Genomic DNA, 18866 nt, shown 5'->3' with positions numbered 1-18866 from the left:
TAAAGCTAATGAAGATTTTATAACATCAGAACCGGGAGGATAAACATCACCATGTCAGCTAAATATGCAATTAAGCACAGGAAGGAAAGGCAACTAACTGCCAAGTTGAGATCCCAATACTATCAAATGTTACCCTTTTCTGGTTAGCTTGAAAAATCTATACACAACTCAGGACAGTGCCAATAATCAGGCAAACTTTATCAGGGCCCCTAGAGCTATCTCCCTCTGGATTATCTGATTGAGGTGGCCTTTTGTCTCAGCATATGTTGACCTTCCTGTCCAGGAGTGGAATTCTAGCAGGAGCTCCTTTGCATATTAGGCCACACCCCTCTGATGCAGCCAATCCTCCAAGAGCTTTCAAGGCTCTTGTTTATAAGCTCTTGTAGGACTGGCTACATCAGGGGGTGTGGCCTAATATGCAAAGGAGCTCCCATTGCAATTCCACTCCCACTAATATGCAATTCCACTCCCATTCCCATCAGATCACGACAGAATTTGAATATACGGACACTGGTTTACATTAAGTTAACCTGCTATGCGAACTCAGATTGAACAATGTTTGGTTAACCTGATTCCACAAAATCCTCCATAACTGGGTTGATCCTCGTGGAATTGGGTAACTGTTGAAAGATCCAAAAGGCCAGGCCTGAACAAAGAGATTTCACCCTATATCAACTGGAAAAAGTCAACGTGAGTCAAGAAATCTCTCGGAGGCAACTGCAGCACAAATTACTTCTCTCGGCTTTATTTATATTATGCCAGAAAAGGGCATGAGACTTCGTAAAAAAACTGTGTTGCGATGACAAGTCAAGTTACAAAAACTCTGTAAGCAAATGCAAATGTCTATGTGAATCACAACTGGATAGCCGAGGCTAGTCCAATCCTGTCAGATCTCGGAAGCTAAGCAGGGTTGGCCTCGGCTAGCATTTGGAAGGGCTACATCCAAGGAATACCAGGATCACGATGCAGAGGCAGGCAATGGCAAACCACCCCTGAAACGTCTCTTGCCTTAAGTTTGGAGAAACGTCGACTGAGGGGTGACATGATAGAGGTTTACAAGATTATGCATGGGATAGAGAAGGTAGAGGAAGAAGTACTTTTCTCCCTTTCTCATAATACGAGAACTCATGGACATTCAATAAAATTGTTGAGCAGTCGGGTTAGAATGGATAAAAGGAGTACTTTTTCACCCAAAGGGTGTTTAACACATGGAATTCACTGCCACAGGAGGTAGCGGTGGCTACAAACATAGACAGCTTCAAAAGGGGATTGGATAAACATATGGAGCATCAGTGGCTATTAGCCAGAGTATTGTTGAAACTCTCTGTCTGGGGCAGTGATGCTCTGTATACTTGGTGCCTGGAGGGGGGCACAATGAGAGGGCTTCAAGTGTCCTGCCCCACTGGATGGCACTTGGTTTTTTTGGCCACTGTGTGACACAGAGTGTTGGACTGGATGGATCACTGGCCTGATCCAACATGGCTTCTCTTATGTTCTTACAAGTCTGGCTCACCCTCTATTTTATTTATTTTATTTGAGATTTATATCCCGCCCTTCCCACGAATGGCTCTAGTCTCTGCCGGACAATCTTAGGATCTCCTGGCTATTCTACACACAATGCCATACGATAATTAATTAATGTAACTGATTTCAAACTAACCTGATTAGGGCCTTTTCCCCAAAGTAATCTCCTTTCTGCAGTATTTTGATCAGATGGGCCTGTGTACATCCTTCGGCAGTCTGGGTGACTTTAACCTGGAAATGGAGGGTTGCAAATTAGATGGTCACTCAACAGGCAGATGCAATGAAAATCAGTCGCTTCCCCAAGTCCATCATCACAGATTGAAGTTTATCCTTGCAGAATAAAACCAGTGCAACCTTAATGTCTAACGAAAATTTGTCCTAGCATAAGCTTCGATGAGTCAGAGCTCCCTTTGCCAGAAGCGTGTTCAACTGTCAGGCAGATGCATTTATACTCAAAGCTGCCAACAACAGAAAGACTGGGAAGGAAGAGCTGCTGCAAAGCGATACCAGTTTAAAACAATGTTTGTGTGCTTGTGCAAAGTGCCATCAAATCACAGCTGACTTACAGGGACCCCAGTGATGGGAATGCAGGGGAAGTGAGGAGCAGAGGTGGTTTGGTATAGAGAGCCCATTTGGTGAAGTGGTTAAGTGTGTGGACTCTTATCTGGGAGAACTGGGTTTGATTCCCCACTCCTCCACTTGCAGCTGCTGGAATGGCCTTGGGTCAGCCATAGATATCGTAGGAGTTGTCCTTGAAAGGGCAGCTTCTGTGACAGCTCTCTCAGCCCCCCCCCTCCACCTCACAGGGTGTCTGTTGTGGGGAAAGAAGATAAAGGAGATTGTAAGCTGCTCTGAGACTCTGATTCAGAGAGAAGGGTGGGATATAAATCTGCAGTCTTCTTCAGAAGTGAGAAGCAGAGGCGGTTGGCCATTGCCTTCCTCTACAGGGTCTTCCTTGATGGTCTCCCGTCCAAGTACCGACCCTGCTTAGCAGCCATGATCTGGTGAAATCAGGCTATACCGTGCTCCCCTCCCATTTAATGCAACAGCCAATCCAAATCAGCTGGTTTATCTTTGTAGTTTATCAACAACATCAACCGCATAATACAAGCACCAGCCGGGAAATCACAGATTTTCAGTTGGTTACGCCTAAATTTAGATGGATGTCACTGTATACCAAATAAAAATTAGAAGAGAAAGACTCACTGAAAAAGACAATCATGCTAGGAAAAGTTGAAGGCAGCAGGAAAAGAGGGAAACCCAGCCTGAGATGGATTGATTCAATCAAGGAAGCCACGGCCTTCAGTTTGCAAGACCCAAGGCGGTTAATGACGGGGTATTTGGGAAGTCTTAAGTTGCCATAAATCAGAAGTGAGTTGACAGCACGCAACACCACGCTATATTCCTTACTTCTCAAAACCTAGTCGTTCTCAACATTGAGTGAAATGACTGTCAGAGAAATACTTCTCCAAAAAGAAAGGGGAGGTAGTAGAGAGAGAGAGAGCAAGCTAATTATCATTTTCAAGAACACTTTGAGGGTACCAGGTGCATCAGAATTCTTAAGCCATCTGAGCCTCAGACCGATAACACACATGAGGAGAGGGATATGTTTGAAATAGACTCTGATTTTAGACACTGGCTGTGGCAAACTGACTATGAGAAAGCAGCTACTAAGTTGGGGAAGCTGAAATCTGTCCGAGTTCTGTGTGAGCCTTGAATTCACCCCTTTGGCAAGCCCTGCTCAGTCTCAGCATAATCCTGGTGGAGTTGATAGAACTCTTGGAAAGGATTAAGCACAGTGCTGCAAGGAAGTGCTTGTATCAATAACAAAGAAAGCACAAATGGGCTTGCTGGATCAAGAACAAAAGCTCATCTAAAAAGCCGCATTCTCTTCCTAGCAGTGGCTAGACAAATATTTCCGGGATCTCAGAAGCAGTGTGTATTACGGTCTCCTCCTTCATGTCCCTGACATCTGCATATGGTAGCTACAATCATTGGGGATCAGGGCATTTGTTTTTTTAGCAGGAACGTGGTTCCGGCTGGCTTGGTGTCAGGGGTGTGGCCTAATATGCAAATGAGTTCCTGCAGGGCTTTTTCTGCCAAAGAAGCCCCATGCAAAACAGTGATGTCAGGTGGGTGTGGCCTAATATGCAAATAGGCTCCTGAAAAGCTTCCTTTATGAAAAAGCCCTGTGTGAAACAATGGTGATGCCAGGGGGTGTGGCCTAATATGCAAATGAATTCCCGCAGGGCTTTTCCTACCCCCAAAAAAGCCCTGTTGGAGATATTTGCTACTGGGCCAGGAGTGCCTCCAGGTATTTCATAGTTGCACAGCCCTGATATGGATTGGGGACCATGACACACAGGAAGAGTGTTCTTAACCCTCCCTGTGCTCCTTTTCCCTGACCTGTAATAGTCCCGGGGATGCTGTTTTCTGCACTGAAGGCTTTGCATGTATTGATGGGGTACATCCAGGCTTCCCCAAAAGAGCAAATGGAACACCACCATGGCTACTTCAGGCTGGGAAAATGCGACATGGAGGGAAAGCTGGATCTCCGGCACTGATTCAAATCAGGGATACACACACCTGACTGGGTGAGCAAGTCAGGGCTTTTTTTGTAGCAGGAACTCCTTTGTATATTAGGCCGTGCCTACCTGATGTAGCCAATCCTCCAAGAGCTTACGGGGCTCTTAGTATAGGGCCTACTGTAAGCTCCAGGAAGACTAGCTACATCAGGGGTGTGTGGTCCAGGAGTGGAATTCTAGCAGGAACTCCTTTGCATATTAGGCCACAAACCCCTGATGCAGCCAATCCTCCATGAGCTTATAAGGCTCTTCTTTGTAAGCTCTTGGAGGACTGGCTACATCAGGAGGATGAGGCCTAATATGCAAAGGAATCCTGCTAGAATTCCATCCCTGGTGTGGCCTAATATACAAAGGAGTCCCTGGGTGTTTTCGCACTCACCTTCAGCCGGCGCCGCGACCCTCTTGACGACGGAGGATCTGTGCTGATTTCCCACACGAAGCGCTGGAGCAACCAGAAGAGCCGCCAATTTCCGGCGCGAAGCCCGCTCAAACGTTTTCCTGCTTCCTGGCGATTTACGTTTGAGCGGGCTTCGCGCCGGAAATTGGCGGCTCTTCTGGTTGCTCCAGCGCTTCGTGTGGGAAATCAGCACAGATCCTCCGTCGTCAAGAGGGTCGCGGCGCCGGCTGAAGGTGAGTGCGAAAACACCCCCTGTTACAAAAAAAAGCCCTGGAGCAAGTTGTTCAGATATGCTGGAATCTAGCATCTGGGCTCCCTCAGCAATCTTTGCAGACATTCAGCACGATCCAACGGTCCAGTCCAGGCAGTCAAATCCTGAGATGCGTTGGTGACAGCGGAAGCAGGTGGTACACGAGGGCATTCCTTTGGGTGTGCAGAGTTGGTTCCCACCACTGGATTCCCAAAGTGGGCAGGAGCTTTCTGGGCAAACGGCTCATCTGACAAAGTCAATTTGTTCTTTCTGAACACCCAGCCTAATGAAGAGACTCTCACAAACCGACTGATGCGTAAGGACACGTCCCATATGGTTGCTGCAGAGATGAATGACACATGGAATGTAAAATACAGGCAACACAAGGAGAGTTTCTTCAGTGGACTGTACCATTCAGAGTGTATTTTTTGAAGTCTTCTTTAAACAAAAGCCAGTTTGGTGTAGCGGTTAAGTGTGCGGATTCTGGGGTTTGATTCCCCACTCCTCCACTTACAACTGCTGGAATGGCCTTGGGTTAGCCACAGCAATCACAGGAGTTGTCCTTGAAAGGGCAGCTGCTGTGAGAGCCCTCTCAGCCCCACCTACTTCACAAGGTATCTGTTGGGGGAGAAGATATAGGAGATTCTAAGCCGTTCTGAGTCTCTGATTCAGAAAGAAGGGCAGGGTATAAATCTGCAGTCTTCTTGGGGGGGGGGGGGAACCTCCCTGCATGCAGAAATCTAGGGTATATGGAAGACAGACACCGCCCAGCCTTTTTCTTACTTAAACTTGCAGGGAAGGACTGGTTCGAAAGTATTATCAAAGACCTAGCTATATATCACACAAAATCAATTGTAAGAAAACCCCTTAAAAAGACAAGAAAAGTGGCTTCAGAATACTGCAGGGCATATATATATATATGAAACTACCACTTTCCCTGCTTGCTTTTCCTTTAAGCAAAGGCTATCCATACTTTGTTACGTGTATTTGTACACAATACTTAATTAGATTCTTTGGAAAACACTGAAAACTGAGCTTGCTTCCCTTGCAATCTTTCTATCGCTTCAGTCTTTGCTTGCTCTGCCTCCTCTGTCCATCTAGCCATAGTCTGTGCACTGAGAGGGACTATATCATATAAATGATAGCTACAATCCAAAATCCTGGCTCTTTCCTTTTGTTTTAATATATTATTTGTCTCGTTGGCAGGTTTGGGATTTGTTTCTCTTCCTTCCTCCCCCCACCGTTACAATGAGCTGCTCCAGCCAAATTTGTTCTCTCTGGGACCAAACCTGGCGGTTTCCGAATTCAGTAAGTTAATTGTCTGAGCAGCACCCAAGGAGAATAGATTATTGCCCATGCATGTTTACCCCCGTCTCCCATTTAAGCAAGCGGCAGAAATGTTTATTTCTGAAGCTTGCCAACTAGAGATGCACCATCTGTCTCCGTCCCTGTGTGATTGCTGATTTGTTCGTTCTCTACTACTTAAGCCCATAAATGTTTTCTGATTAAGTGCCTTCGCTCTTTGCATTAAAAAAAGAAATATTTATTTCTGATGTTAAACAAAAGACTTCTAAAGACACTGGCTAGTATCCAAAGAGCGACTTCAGACAACACCAAAAATCTGGGCATGCCAAAAGGGATTTTTGATTCCCTCCTCTCTTTCTTTCCTTGGATCAGACTCCTACAGTTGAAATTGTTGAGAAACATGGGCCCCAAAGCATCTTCCAGCCAGCACAAAGAACTAGGAATACAGATCTTTGGATCCCAGGTGTAGAAATCTGGCTTATAACCTTTAAGGGTTAATATAATTTAACAAATGGATTCCTTTGGCCTTTGATGCTGTATTCCAGGAATGGCCAACGGTAGCTCGCCAGATGTTTTTTGCCTACAACTCCCATCAGCCCCAGCCATTGGCCATGCTGGTTGGGGCTGATGGGAGTTGTAGGCAAAAACATCTGGAGAGCTACCATTGGACACCCCTGCTGTATTCAGTCATTAATTCAGTATAATACATAATCAATACACTAAATTCTCAACATGATTCCAACTGTGGATACTTAAATCTGGTGATTGGGGCCCCAGATTTGCAGAAATATCTGTCTTTCTCTCTATCCATCTAAAATTTTCCCCTCCCCCAATATTTCCTCTTTCAGTTTCCTGAAAGCCCCAATATCTTCTTCCAGTATCCTGTTCCCCTTCCCATCCACCACCCAATCTACTCCCAGGGGTCATTTTGTAGAAAAAACAGGTGGTGGAGCACATCCAGAGACTATTTTGCAGCTGCATCTATTATTCAATGGACAAGGTAGGTGGGGAGGAGGAGGGGGAACCTTCAGAAAGGTTCAAGAATTCAAGGCCTGTCTGCTTCTGTCTTCAGCTCTCCCTCTTCTCTCCCCAAGCACCTCTGCTTGGGAAAACTGTACCCCATTTGTGTGGTGCTAGCTGCCTGGCTGGAACCAGTTCTGCAGTGGGGAACCCACAAGAACTTCGAAGGGTGCACTTCATTTTCTCTTGTATCCCCTTTCCCCACACTGCTTCCTCTATCCCTCCTCCTGACAACCCCCTTATCCGCACCTTTCTCTGCTTCCTTATCTCCTTCCAGCCCACTCACCAACTATCTTCCATCTACTCTCCATCTTCGGCTCCACACACACACAGAGAGGGAGGAGTGGGGGAGGGAGAGGGAGAGGGAGAGGAGGAAGGAAGGAGGGGGTGCTGGAACCAGGGCTTTTTTGTAGGGAAAGCCCAGCATGAACTCATTTGCATATTAGGACACACACACACCCGCTATCACCATTGTTTCACACAGGGCTTTTTTTGTAGAAAAAGACCAGCAGGAACTCATTTGCATATTAGGCCACATCCCCTGATGCTGAGCCAACCAGAACCACATTTCTGCTAAAAAAAAAGTCCTGGCTGGAACCTTGTAAGTGTGCGTGTATGTGAAAGGAGTGCGGACGTTCCTAGCTCCCAGCCCACTTTCTCCGGTTTGCTATCTGAACCAGCCTGGCCAGGAGATAGTAGCATATGCATGGAAGAAATGGCCAGTTGCCACTGAGCACCATCTGAGCTCTTGAAAGAGAAAGATCTTTATTCATCACAACATAGCTTTACACTCTAGAGAACAAATCAGTTGGGGGAAAAACTGTATCACAGGACTCAAGAACTATTGCAGAGCTAAGAAAAATAAAAACACTTGAGGCTAGTCTAACCTTTAGAGACCCAGATGTTACCTTGGCATTCTCTCCTTAGGATAAATACAAGCCTGCTGGAACTTATGAAATACAGGCAGCCGTCACTTTGTTCCCTCCTTGGTCCCTGATCCAGTTTGAGCACTGCAAACAAGGTGTCCGGATCTTTTAACTCTTCCTGCCCAAGCTGGGTGGGTTTCCCATCACCCGATCTTGAGCCTGGGGAGTAATATCCCTAATGCTGGGGTGTCGAACTCATTATGAGGGCCAGATCTGACATAAATGAGACCTTGTCGGGTCAGGCTCTGTGTCATAGAATGTATTGCCAAGTAGCAGAGATGTAAACTTTATAAAGTGCACAAATACAATTAAAGGTTTTTTAAAAACTTAAAACATGCTTAAATAATTAGGGCTCTTGAAGTGTTTTGTTTATTTTAACAGTCTCTGACACCTCTTGCTCTGAATTATTGCTTCAGAAGCTGGAGACAATGTCTGTGCTGTAGCAATCTTGAATATGCTGTTCAGGTGTGTATCTCTAAGTTGCAAAGCTACTTCTGATTTACAGAATTCATTACAGAATTCTCATTGTCAATGCTCTGAGTCTAAAACCCAGGGGAAAACATGAAATGAGTGGGCACTGTGAGCTTTTGTACATAAGCTGCTTTGGCTGCTAGTCAAGAACATGCAAAGGCACCATGGCACAGACTGTGTGTTTGTCTACAAAACTATAGCCTTCTCCAGAGAAATAATTACAACTCCTACGAGGCAGTGCAAGCATAGAGAGACAGTCAGTATAGTGGTCAGTATCAGCCTAGTATCTGGAAGATCTAAGTTCAAAATTCCCAGTTAATCAAAGGAAAATGTGAAATGTGAAAAAAAATGAAGGAAATGTACTGAGTGAACTTGGTCTGGACACATACTCTCAACCAAATCCCCCTCACTGGCTTGTTGTTATTCCTTATCTAAATAGTTCACATGCTTTCCTACTGAGAAAGACTGGATCATGAGGGCATGAATACAGAGAAAAGGGAGAGGCAAACTCAGTTGCACCCAGGAAAGCCCTGGTATTACAAGCTCAACAAAGCACACACACACATAAATTCTCTCTTTGTAGCAAGGCAAAAAGTTCATACCTTGAATAAAATTTTGTTGGTCCTAAAGGTGCTTTGTATTTCTCCTGTGCAACTGAGGCAACTGGGCAAAGTAAGGGAATGAGGAGGGGGAAGAGCCTCAGCCAGTTGAAGAAAGAGAAGCTTGGCTCAGTGGCTCTGCTGTGTGATTGAGAGAACTTGCCTGGCAAAGCAAGTTCTCTTGCTCTGTAGCTCCTGTGTGATTGAGAGAGCTTGGCAAAGCAAGCTGTGATGCAGAAGGAACCAAGAGAGGGAGAAGGAAGCAGACAAAAGTGAATTGCTTGTGAGCCTGATAGGAATCCTGTGGGCACCAGTTCCATGCCGCAGGCCACATGTTCGACACCCATGCCCTAATGGGTCACTAGACACTCTTTTCTCCCATCAATGTGGAGCACACATCTCCCTCCCCACTCAGGTCACCCAAATAGCCATCCATCTTGCCCCTTCCTGGCAGCTGGGCAAACGGGTATCTTCTTTCAGGAAACTCATCTCTAGCTCAGCTGGCCAATTAAGCAGTTTATTACTCCCTTCCCTGGGAAAGAGTGTTTTTCCCTGAGGTTTGGGTCACTCTGTGTGTCATTTAAGGCATCTTACACTCCCCAGAGTCTTGCTAGAACTCCTTCCTAATTTTACATTTCTAAAATATCAAAAATGAGAGCACTGGTTTTGTAGGCTGTGCCTGAAAGCCCACAACAGGGACAGCAACTGGAACTCAATTTGGCCCCCAATGGGGGAGCATCCTTCTCTTGCTAGCCCTGTTAATCCCAGGGTTAATTTTTTTTCTGTAGCAGGAACTCCTTTGCATATTAGCCCACACACCCCCTGATGTAGCTAATCCTTCAAGAGCTTACAGGGTCTAGGAGGACTGGTTACATCGGGGGTGTGTGTCCTAACATGCAAAAGAGTTCCTGCTACAAAAAAAGCCCTGGACTCCCAATTCACTCTCAGATTGCCAGCTCTAGGAATTACATGGAGATTGTGTGTGTGTGTGTGTGTGTGTAGGGGTGCAGGTTGGAGCCTGAGAAGTTTGGGGAAGGACTTCAGCGGAGTAGAATGCCATAAAGTCCATCTCCCAAAGCAGCCATTTTCTCCAGGTGAACTGATCTCTGTTGCCTGGAGATTAATTATAATCCCAGGAGATCTCCAGCCACCACCTGGAGAGGCTGGCAACTCAAACTCATGTGTAGGCCAGCAGCTTTACATTTTACAATGTTCACTCAACCCAGTGGCCCAGGAGCTGATTTGTGTTCAACGATCAAAGTTTTTGCCTGTCGTTTGAGTCCTGGGAGCATCCTAGAAGAGACATCAATAGTGCATCATGAACGCATTAGAGGCTTCTCCGGGCTCCCTCAAACATTCGGAAATCACGCAGCTTCACTCAGAACCCCTTCATCAAATATACAGTTGCGCATCTTACCTTCCCCTTGGCTATGACAAAGAAGGTGTTTCCTTCTTCTCCCTCACGAATCACGTAATCCCCTTTGTCATAGTATTCCTGTGGGGCAGAGAGAACGCATATTGTTAGCAAGTGATTCAGACCAGCTCAGGGAACTAAAGTCAAACCATCAGCATTTTCACAGAGTATTTTCGAGCCTCTTGGTTCCTAGGTGATTATAGGAACTCACACTAATCCTGCTGTCCAAACCTAAATTTAAAAGGTATTCTACTCTGTCGTTTTAGCGCAGGTATATTGGAGCAAATACCTTCATGCAGGGATAATCTTACCTTTCTGAGTTGCATAATGACTCTGTTGACTGAAGACTTCTATGCCCAGAGAACAAAAATTCTTTGAGTAGAGCTGAGAAATAGCGCACGTTGTCCTAGGAGGCCAGGCCAAAAAGGCAGGGCTGGCTCCAGGTTTTGGGGAGACCTGGGCAACCTCTCCCCCCATCCCGTGCCCCATTTTCACACACATGCACACAGCCCTTCTCCCTGGAAGGGACTCCTTCAGCAAGGCTAAAAGGAGTGTGGAAGTGTCGTACTCAACTTTCTTCAGTGTCACGTCTTACAGGAATTGTGGAAGGCTATGAGCTTTCATGACCTACTGGGCTCTTACTCTTTTCTACTGCTACAGGCAGAGTAACACAGCTACCCATCTTGATCTATCTCCAAACAGGAAGCACGACAGCCACAAGGGTCTCTGGGACGTGGCTGTAATGCCCAGTGTGTGTTGGGGAATATTCTGCCCTTAGGTTTTGTTGCCACTGTAGCAGGAGAAAAATTAAGGGGGGAGAAGCAGCTCTGTGTACTTACCAGCAGCTCATACAGGAAATAGCAAAGGGTAGGTCTATGAATTACTAGGAACTCTATGATTTTACCATAGAGTTTCTGGTGATTCCTACAGCTAACTTCCAAAGTAGCTCTAGGAACTGCTGGAAATGCTATAGTAATTCCTAGACCTATCCTTTGTTGCTTCCCTTATGAACTTCTGGTATTTTTTTTTAATCCTGTGATGCTGTACCACACTCCCACAAACCTTCCACCAGTTGCCAGTAGGGATGGGCATGAACTGGCTTGTGAATTAAAGTTTGTGGTGAATTTTGGCCAGTTTGTGGTTCATGAACTGCCCTGAACTCTCCACAAACTTTCAAGCCGTTTGTGGCAGTACGTGAATGGATACATATCCAGTCTTCGCTCAATCAAAATGTCTACCAAACTTCAAAGCAATGGGGGGGGAATCCTCCAGTCTATTTATATGGTGTGTATAGTTTTCAGGGGATACATTCTATACCCTTTTGAACCTGTACCTGATATTTTCACCAAAAGCACTCTCCTAGGGGCATCTTCTTGGGGGCGGGGCAACTCAGACCCCTTAAGTCCAATTTTAACATAACTTGGAGGGCATGTAGAAGAGTATGAGGGGGAGGTCTCCTGTGAGTTTGATGTCTATAGCTTGCACAGGTTCTGTTCTGTAAACTCCTGAACTTGCACCTGTCATTTGCCTAGAAAGCACTTTCCTGGAGGCACCTTTTTTGGGGAGCCATAACTTGGACTCCATAAATCTAATCTTCACCAGACTTAGAGGGCAGGTAGAGGAGAGTCTTTCAGAGATTCCCTGCAAGTGTGGTGTCTTTGGTGTGCTGGGGGGGGGGGGGACGGGTTGCGGAATTCTACCACATCACAAACCTCATGAATCAAACCAGTACAACTGGCACCTAAAAATTTGTGATGGTTTGAGGCTCACAAACCCAGCATGCCACAAACTGAACTGCATTTTTCCAAGTTGTGCCCATCCCTAGTTGCCAGTCACTGCCTGACAACTCTACATCAGGATGATCATCAATTCAGAGGAAGAACTGATGAACCTAGCTCCATTGGCTAGACCAGGGGTGTTGAATATTTATTATGAGGGCCGGATCTGACATAAACGGGACTTTGTGGGGCCAGGCCATGTGTATCATAAAATATACAAACACAATTAAAGATATTATTATTTTTATTTAAAAAACAAACATGCTTAAAACTCTTGCAATGTTTTTTAAAAAATGGAGAGGGAATAGCGGGATTTGGCAATGCAATTTTAAAAATAAAACATCAATAAAAGCACAAGGATCACAGCAGAAACTAAAAATAAAACCAAAAATATAAAATGCTCTGAGTTTAGGAAAACATGAAATGGCTGTGCATTGCAGGCTTCTCCCTCTGCCCCCAGGTCTACTCTAAATGACAATGGCTCTTCAGTGTAATATCCTTCTTTGACTGTGAGTTCCCAGGTTAGAATACTCACTAGTCAGTAGTTCTAAGGTCCATTCAGCAGAGACATGCTGGCTCAAAGCATCAACCCTTTATTCACAAGGTCACACAACTCCAGCAAGGAACAGCTTCTAACTGGCCATATAAACACTGAAAAGTGAAACTCAGCTGCAACATACATTGCAGCACATAAAAACCTGCAAGGAAAACATGGAATGGAATTTCCATTAAGGTCTCTGTGCCCAGATAGACTAGTAGGTGCAGAGACCTTAATGGAAAGTCTACTCTGTATTTTCTTTGCTGCTTTACAAGGCCAGAATTGCTTCTTGCTTCAGCCTGCACAGACAAGGAAGGAGGAGCTAGGAACTTCGGCAGCCTCGGAGCGTCAAAGCATGAGGACAGGAGGGGGGGGGGGGAGAAGAGCCCCATGAGCCTGATTAAAGCCCTGGGCAGGCTGGTTCTGGCCCATGGAATGGACATTTGACACCCCTTGGCTAGTGACCAGTGGAGAAAGTAGACATCCTGCCACTCTGCCCATAATAAAGTTTTAGACCCTTTTTGCATCCAGCATTTTTTGCCCTGAAGGTAACTAGAAGACTACAGCTTAACAAGGCTAAGGAGATGAGATGAAGAGAGCCAGTTTGGTGTAATGGTTACGTGCGCGGATTCTTATCTGGGAGAACCGGGTTTGATTCCCCACTCTTCCACTTGCATCTGCTGGAATGGCCTTGGGTTAGCCATCTTGCAGGGGTTGTCCTTTAAAGGGGGAAGAAGATATAGGACAGGGGTGGCCAATGGTAGCTCTCCGGATGTTTTTTTTTGCCTACAACTCCCATCAGCCCGACAGCATAGCCAATGGCTGGGGCTGATGGGAGTTGTAGGCAAAAAAACTTCTGGAGAGCTACCGTTGGCCACCCCTGATATAGGAGATTGTAAGTCACTTTTAGTCTCTGATTCAGAGAGAAGGGCGGGGTATAAATCTGCAGTCTTCTTAAGATATTTTAAAATTAAATGGTGATTTGGTGGTGAGGAACTGCCAATCGCAGCCCCATCCTAAGCACAGGTGCACTCTTCCAAGGGCTAAATTACATGATACCATGTCTTATGAGTCGGGTCCTGGTTTCTTGAACCCAACTCATTTCCCCCCACAACAGCTGAGGGAAACATCACTTTAAAAATCTGCGGGGGATCAATTTGACTCTGGATCATGATTCAGGAAGAGGAATTCCTGTCGCCCCCACAAGCCATTTTCCCAAGACAAAATGGCCACCATTTTGGAGCTGCACATGCAGCGCTCCTTTATAATTGGCATGTTCTCTACAATCCCTCTCTGGGCCTGTATTGGATGTAAGACAGGACTGGGGGGAAACATGAGGCTGTAGAGCTTTTAAGGGCTTCACGGGTGTCTTTAAATATACTGCCGCCTTGAGGGAAACTGCCAGGGGTTGTCGCTTGTGCAGTCAGGCCAGAAACAATTTCTGCCACGCTATTGTTCCAAAGCCGACACGCTGTTGTAATTTGCAGGCAGTGGCTCTCTTTAGACTCCCCTGCCAAAAGGAATGAGTGTGTTGCAATGGACCAGCCTGGGAGAAATTCAGGGCATTCGGAGCATTAGCTTCATAACACGGCGAGCAGAGCAAAGCAGATATGACTCATTAGACTTCAACAAGGAGTAGGAATCTGGCCCCAAATGTTTTCTACGCATTTCCAGCTGTACTCCCTCATCACTAAGTCACCCTGCTACATGCTTATGCAGAAATAAAATAGCACTGAAATCCATAGCATATTTATGTTTGAGTAAATGGTATTCCTCTCTGTGAGACGAAGAGGCCAAACGACTTCCTTTTCCTTAGGAATTGTTTTTTTTGAAGCGTAAAGTTAGGAGTTTATGTAAGAATTACCATATATGCATAAATCAATAAGCCCAGAAGTCTGATTGGCTCTTCAGATAAAAAAAGGCTCTCTCTGTAGGGTTGCTAACTCTGGGTTGGAAAACCCCTGGCAATATATGGGTGGAGCTGGGGAGTGCGGGGTTTTGGAAGGGGAAGGGCCTTAGCAGGGCATAATGGGGTAGAGTCCACCCTCCAAAGCAGCCATTTTCTCCAGGGGAATTGATATCTTTCATTCAGATATCAGTTGTGATCAGGGGGCATTTTGTAGAAAAATAGGTGGTGGAGCTCTATAGCATATGCCACCCCCCGCCCCCAGCCAAAAGCAACTCAATGCAAGAAAAGCGAGCCCTGGGCAAGCGAGACCTGCTTGGGCTGGCTAGAGATCCAACCAGTCCAAGCAGGCCTCGCTCACCTGGGGCTCTCCTTGGCCGCCCCCCCCCCCCACACAGTCAAAAGGCCAGCAAGCCACTCACCACCCAAAATCACATAAGAAGTGGAGAAAGCGTGGCACGGGCTTCTCCAAAGGTTAATGAGGGCTGCTGGGGGCGTGGCAAAGCCCCTGTTGGCTTGCTGGCTGCCTGCTCTTCTAACCCAGGGATTGTTATGCAGCTGCACCTACTATTCAATGGACGACGTAGGTGGGGAGGAAGAGGGGGAACTTTCAGAAAGGTTCAGGAGCTGCATTCCTGTGAGCTCTTGCTGAATCTGAGGCCTGGTTGTGATTCTGGGAGCTCTTCAGGCCCCACCTGGAGTTTGGAAGTCCTAGTCTTTTGATTTATATTAATAACTACATTAACAAACAAAAGAACCCAAAACACCAGTAAAACAATAGCCTGTGTCCTGCCACACACTTCCAAACAGTTAAGAGGTGGCAATTTCTGATCCCCCTTCTTACTGTATACCCCCACTTTGCCTACTAAGATGTTCCAGAGGGGGGATCCACCGACCTCCTAAGAATAATACTTCAGGGGCTTACAGAGCTGCAGAAAGAGGGAAATTAATTAAAAAAAAACCCCACCACTGCCCTCTTTCCTGAATGGCTGGATACAGGCCGATATATTTCAAATAATATCAGCTAAATTGCAATATCATCACATTATGCAACTATAACTAAAGAAGGGAGAGGAACAATACTGCCCTAAGCAGAATTACACCATTCTAAGTCCAATGAAATCAACGGGCTTATAAAATAATTTCAGGCAGACAGCTAGCTGGGGTTACTACCAACATCAATGTGGAGCCAAGAGAACTCTCAGAATTAGAACTGATCGGCAACAAAATTCCCCTGAAGAAGATGGCTGCTGTAGAGGGCGGACTGTATGACATTCTACCCCACTGAAGTCCCTCCCCTCCCCAGGCTGCACTCTCCATATCCCCAGATTTGGCATCTTTATGGGGAGAACTTTGACTCTTGAAAGAAAACTTATACCCTGGAAACCTTGTTGATCTTTAACAGGATTGCCAGTTCTGAGTTGGGAAATACCTGGAGGTTTTTGGGGGTAGAACCTGAGGGTAACAGGGTCTGGGAAGGGGAGGGACTTCAATGAGGTACAATGCCATAGAGTCCACCTTCCAAAGTGGCCATATTTTCCACATGAACCGATCTCTGACACGTAAACACATGTAAGCGCCTCAGACTGAATCAGACCACCGGTCCATTGAAGTCAGCATTATCTACTTCAGGGGTGGCCAAACTGTGGCTCTTTCACAAATATTGTGTGGCTCTCAAAGCCCCCACCATCCTGTCAGTTGGCTTGGAGAAGGCATTTCTCTCTTTAAATCACTTCTCCAAGTCAAGCCAGCTGGCAGCTTGGAGAATGCATTGAACGTTAAAGTTGCATTCTTTCCACTTCTCCCTCCCCTATTTGACTTCCTTAGTTCCTTCCTGCTTTCAAACATCTGATGTTCAGGTCTTGTGGCTCCCAAACATCTGGTGTTCATATCTTGTGGCTCTCAAACATCTGACCTTTATTTGATGTGGCTCTTACGTTTAGCAAGTTCAGCCACCCCTGGTCTACTTAAACTGGTGGCAACTCTCCACGGTCTCAGGCTGAGGTCTTTCACATCACCTAAAACCTGACCTATACCGGAGATACCTGGGATTGAACCTAGAGCCTTCTGCAAGCCGAGAAGATGCTCTGCCATGGAGCCACGGCCCCTCCCCTGACGCCTAGGTTGGCAACCTGAGTCTTTAAGTTGCAACTGGACTTGAGCCTTGGGCTTGTTAAGGGTGCAGCTCAGCTTAGGTATGCATGGCAGAACATACAGGGTATTCTGGCACATATTTGGAAAGCTGAGCACCATTGTTTCTGTGGCCACTCCATTCATTCATTGCCCTACACAGGAAGTAAAGGAGCTTCTTCACACTAGCTTCCCAGCAAACATCTTTACTGATAATTGTCACGATGCAGAGAGCTATTTTAGGCACTCCTCAAGGCCTGCACACATGCTCAATTTCTCAGAACAGCAGATCTCTCCCTCTGTGACATGCACCAACTGCTATTGCAGAGTGGTACTCGCTCTGTGGCTTGCTGAGGCCACATTCATAGTTGCCATCAACCAAAAGAGCCACACAACCATAGGATGCCCTGTGTGGCACCCCACTTCCTCCTCAGCATGAGTCACAGCAGCTCAGGGAGACTCCATAGGTGCCCAGAGGAAGACAAGCTGGTGGAGGAGACAGGGGAGTGTGGCCAGCAAGGCTTCCAAGGCAAGAGACAAATACAAGACCTCGTGAGCACTCAATGAAATTGCTGAGCAGTTGAGTTAGAACGGATAAAAGGAAGTACTTCTTCACCCAAAGGGTGATTAACACACGGAATTCACTGCTACAGGAGGTGGTGGCAGCTACAAGCACAGACAGCTTCAAGAGGGGATTGGATAAACATACGAAGCAGAGGTCCATCAGTGGCTATTAGCCACAAGGTATAGATGGAACTCTCTGTCTGGGGCAGTGATGTTCTGTAGTCTTGGTACTTGTGGGGGGGGCACAGCGGGAGGGCTTCTAGTGTCCTGGCCTTACTGATGGACCTCCTGATGGTACCTGGTTTTTTGGCCATTGTGTGACACAGAGTGTTGGACTGGATGGGCCATTGGCCTGATCCAACATGGCTTCTCTTATGTTCTTATGTGACACAGAGTGTTGGACTGGATGGGCCATTGGCCTGATCCAACATGGCTTCTCTGATGTTCTTATGTGACACAGAGTGTTGGACTGGATGGGCCATTGGCCTGATCCAACATGGCTTCTCTTATGTTCTTATGTTCTAGAGGTGGTTTGCCATTGCCTGCCTCTGAGCAGCAGCCTGGACTTGTTTGGTGATCCCACATCCAAGTGCTAACCAAGGTTTGTATCCCACCCATTCCGTATATATTTATATCCCGCCCATTGCATACAGACTCAAGGCGGCTAACAAGCATAAAATAGACAGTAAGCAAAAACAATATTAAAACCATAAAACAATAACATAATCAGATAAATGACAATGGTGCAACTTCAGGTGGGTCATGTAATATTTACTTTCTCACGCGCACAGATCCTTAGCAATAAAAGCGCTATAGAGCCAGATGTGGTGGCAGCCCTCTTCCATTAGATGTTATATGCCATCCAAAACAGTTCAGTCTTGCAGGCCCTGCAGAACTGCGATGAATCCCACAGGGCCCTGATGGCTTCTGGAAGGGTGTTTCAAAGTATTGGGGCTGCAACCGAGAAGGCTCTTGCTCTGGTGGAGTTGAGCCTAGCCTCCTTTAGCCCAGGGACAGCCAGAAGATTTTGAGAGCTTGATCGCAGTTCTCTCTGGGGAACATGTGGGGCATGAGAACATCTTATAGGTTGAACGTGTTTTGCTTCTGAGATCTGACAAGACTGAACTAGCTTGGGCCATCCAGAACAGGGCTAACTGTTATTACATATCTTAATATTTTTACTCCCTCTTTTAACACCCCTGCAGTTATTGTCCTTCATATGTCCCACATATTGTCCCACAAATCAGCCAGTATCATAATGCCCCTGTATAAATCGATGGTGCGGTCTCATTTGGAGCACTGTGTGCAGTTCTGGTCGCCGCACCTCAAAAAGGATATTATAGCTTTAGAGAAGGTGCAGAGAAGGGCAACTAGAATGATTAAAGGGCTGGAGCACTTTCCCGATGAAGAAAGGTTGAAACGCTTGGGACTCTTTAGCTTGGAGAAACGTCGACTGCGG

At 46.2% G+C, this 18866-nt stretch overlaps 1 protein-coding gene across 1 annotated transcript in view; it reads right to left on the bottom strand.

Annotated features, from left to right (window-relative positions):
• The window catches only part of PRKG2 (protein kinase cGMP-dependent 2), a 110658-nt gene that overhangs the window by 40017 nt on the left and 51775 nt on the right, over positions 1–18866 (bottom strand). Inside the window, exons 7-8 of the mRNA XM_060247139.1 lie at positions 10495–10572; positions 1661–1755 (exon numbers count right to left, since the gene is read on the bottom strand). Of these exons, the coding sequence (XP_060103122.1) occupies positions 1661–1755; positions 10495–10572 (173 nt within the window). The remainder of the gene's footprint in view (positions 1–1660; positions 1756–10494; positions 10573–18866) is intronic.

The sequence above is a fragment of the Heteronotia binoei genome, chromosome 9 (genome assembly GCF_032191835.1).
Source record: "Heteronotia binoei isolate CCM8104 ecotype False Entrance Well chromosome 9, APGP_CSIRO_Hbin_v1, whole genome shotgun sequence".
In the NCBI taxonomy this organism is placed as follows: Eukaryota; Metazoa; Chordata; class Lepidosauria; order Squamata; family Gekkonidae; genus Heteronotia; species Heteronotia binoei.
The sequence above is the reverse complement of the archived record's forward strand: the minus strand, read 5'-3'. Positions and strand labels throughout refer to the sequence as shown.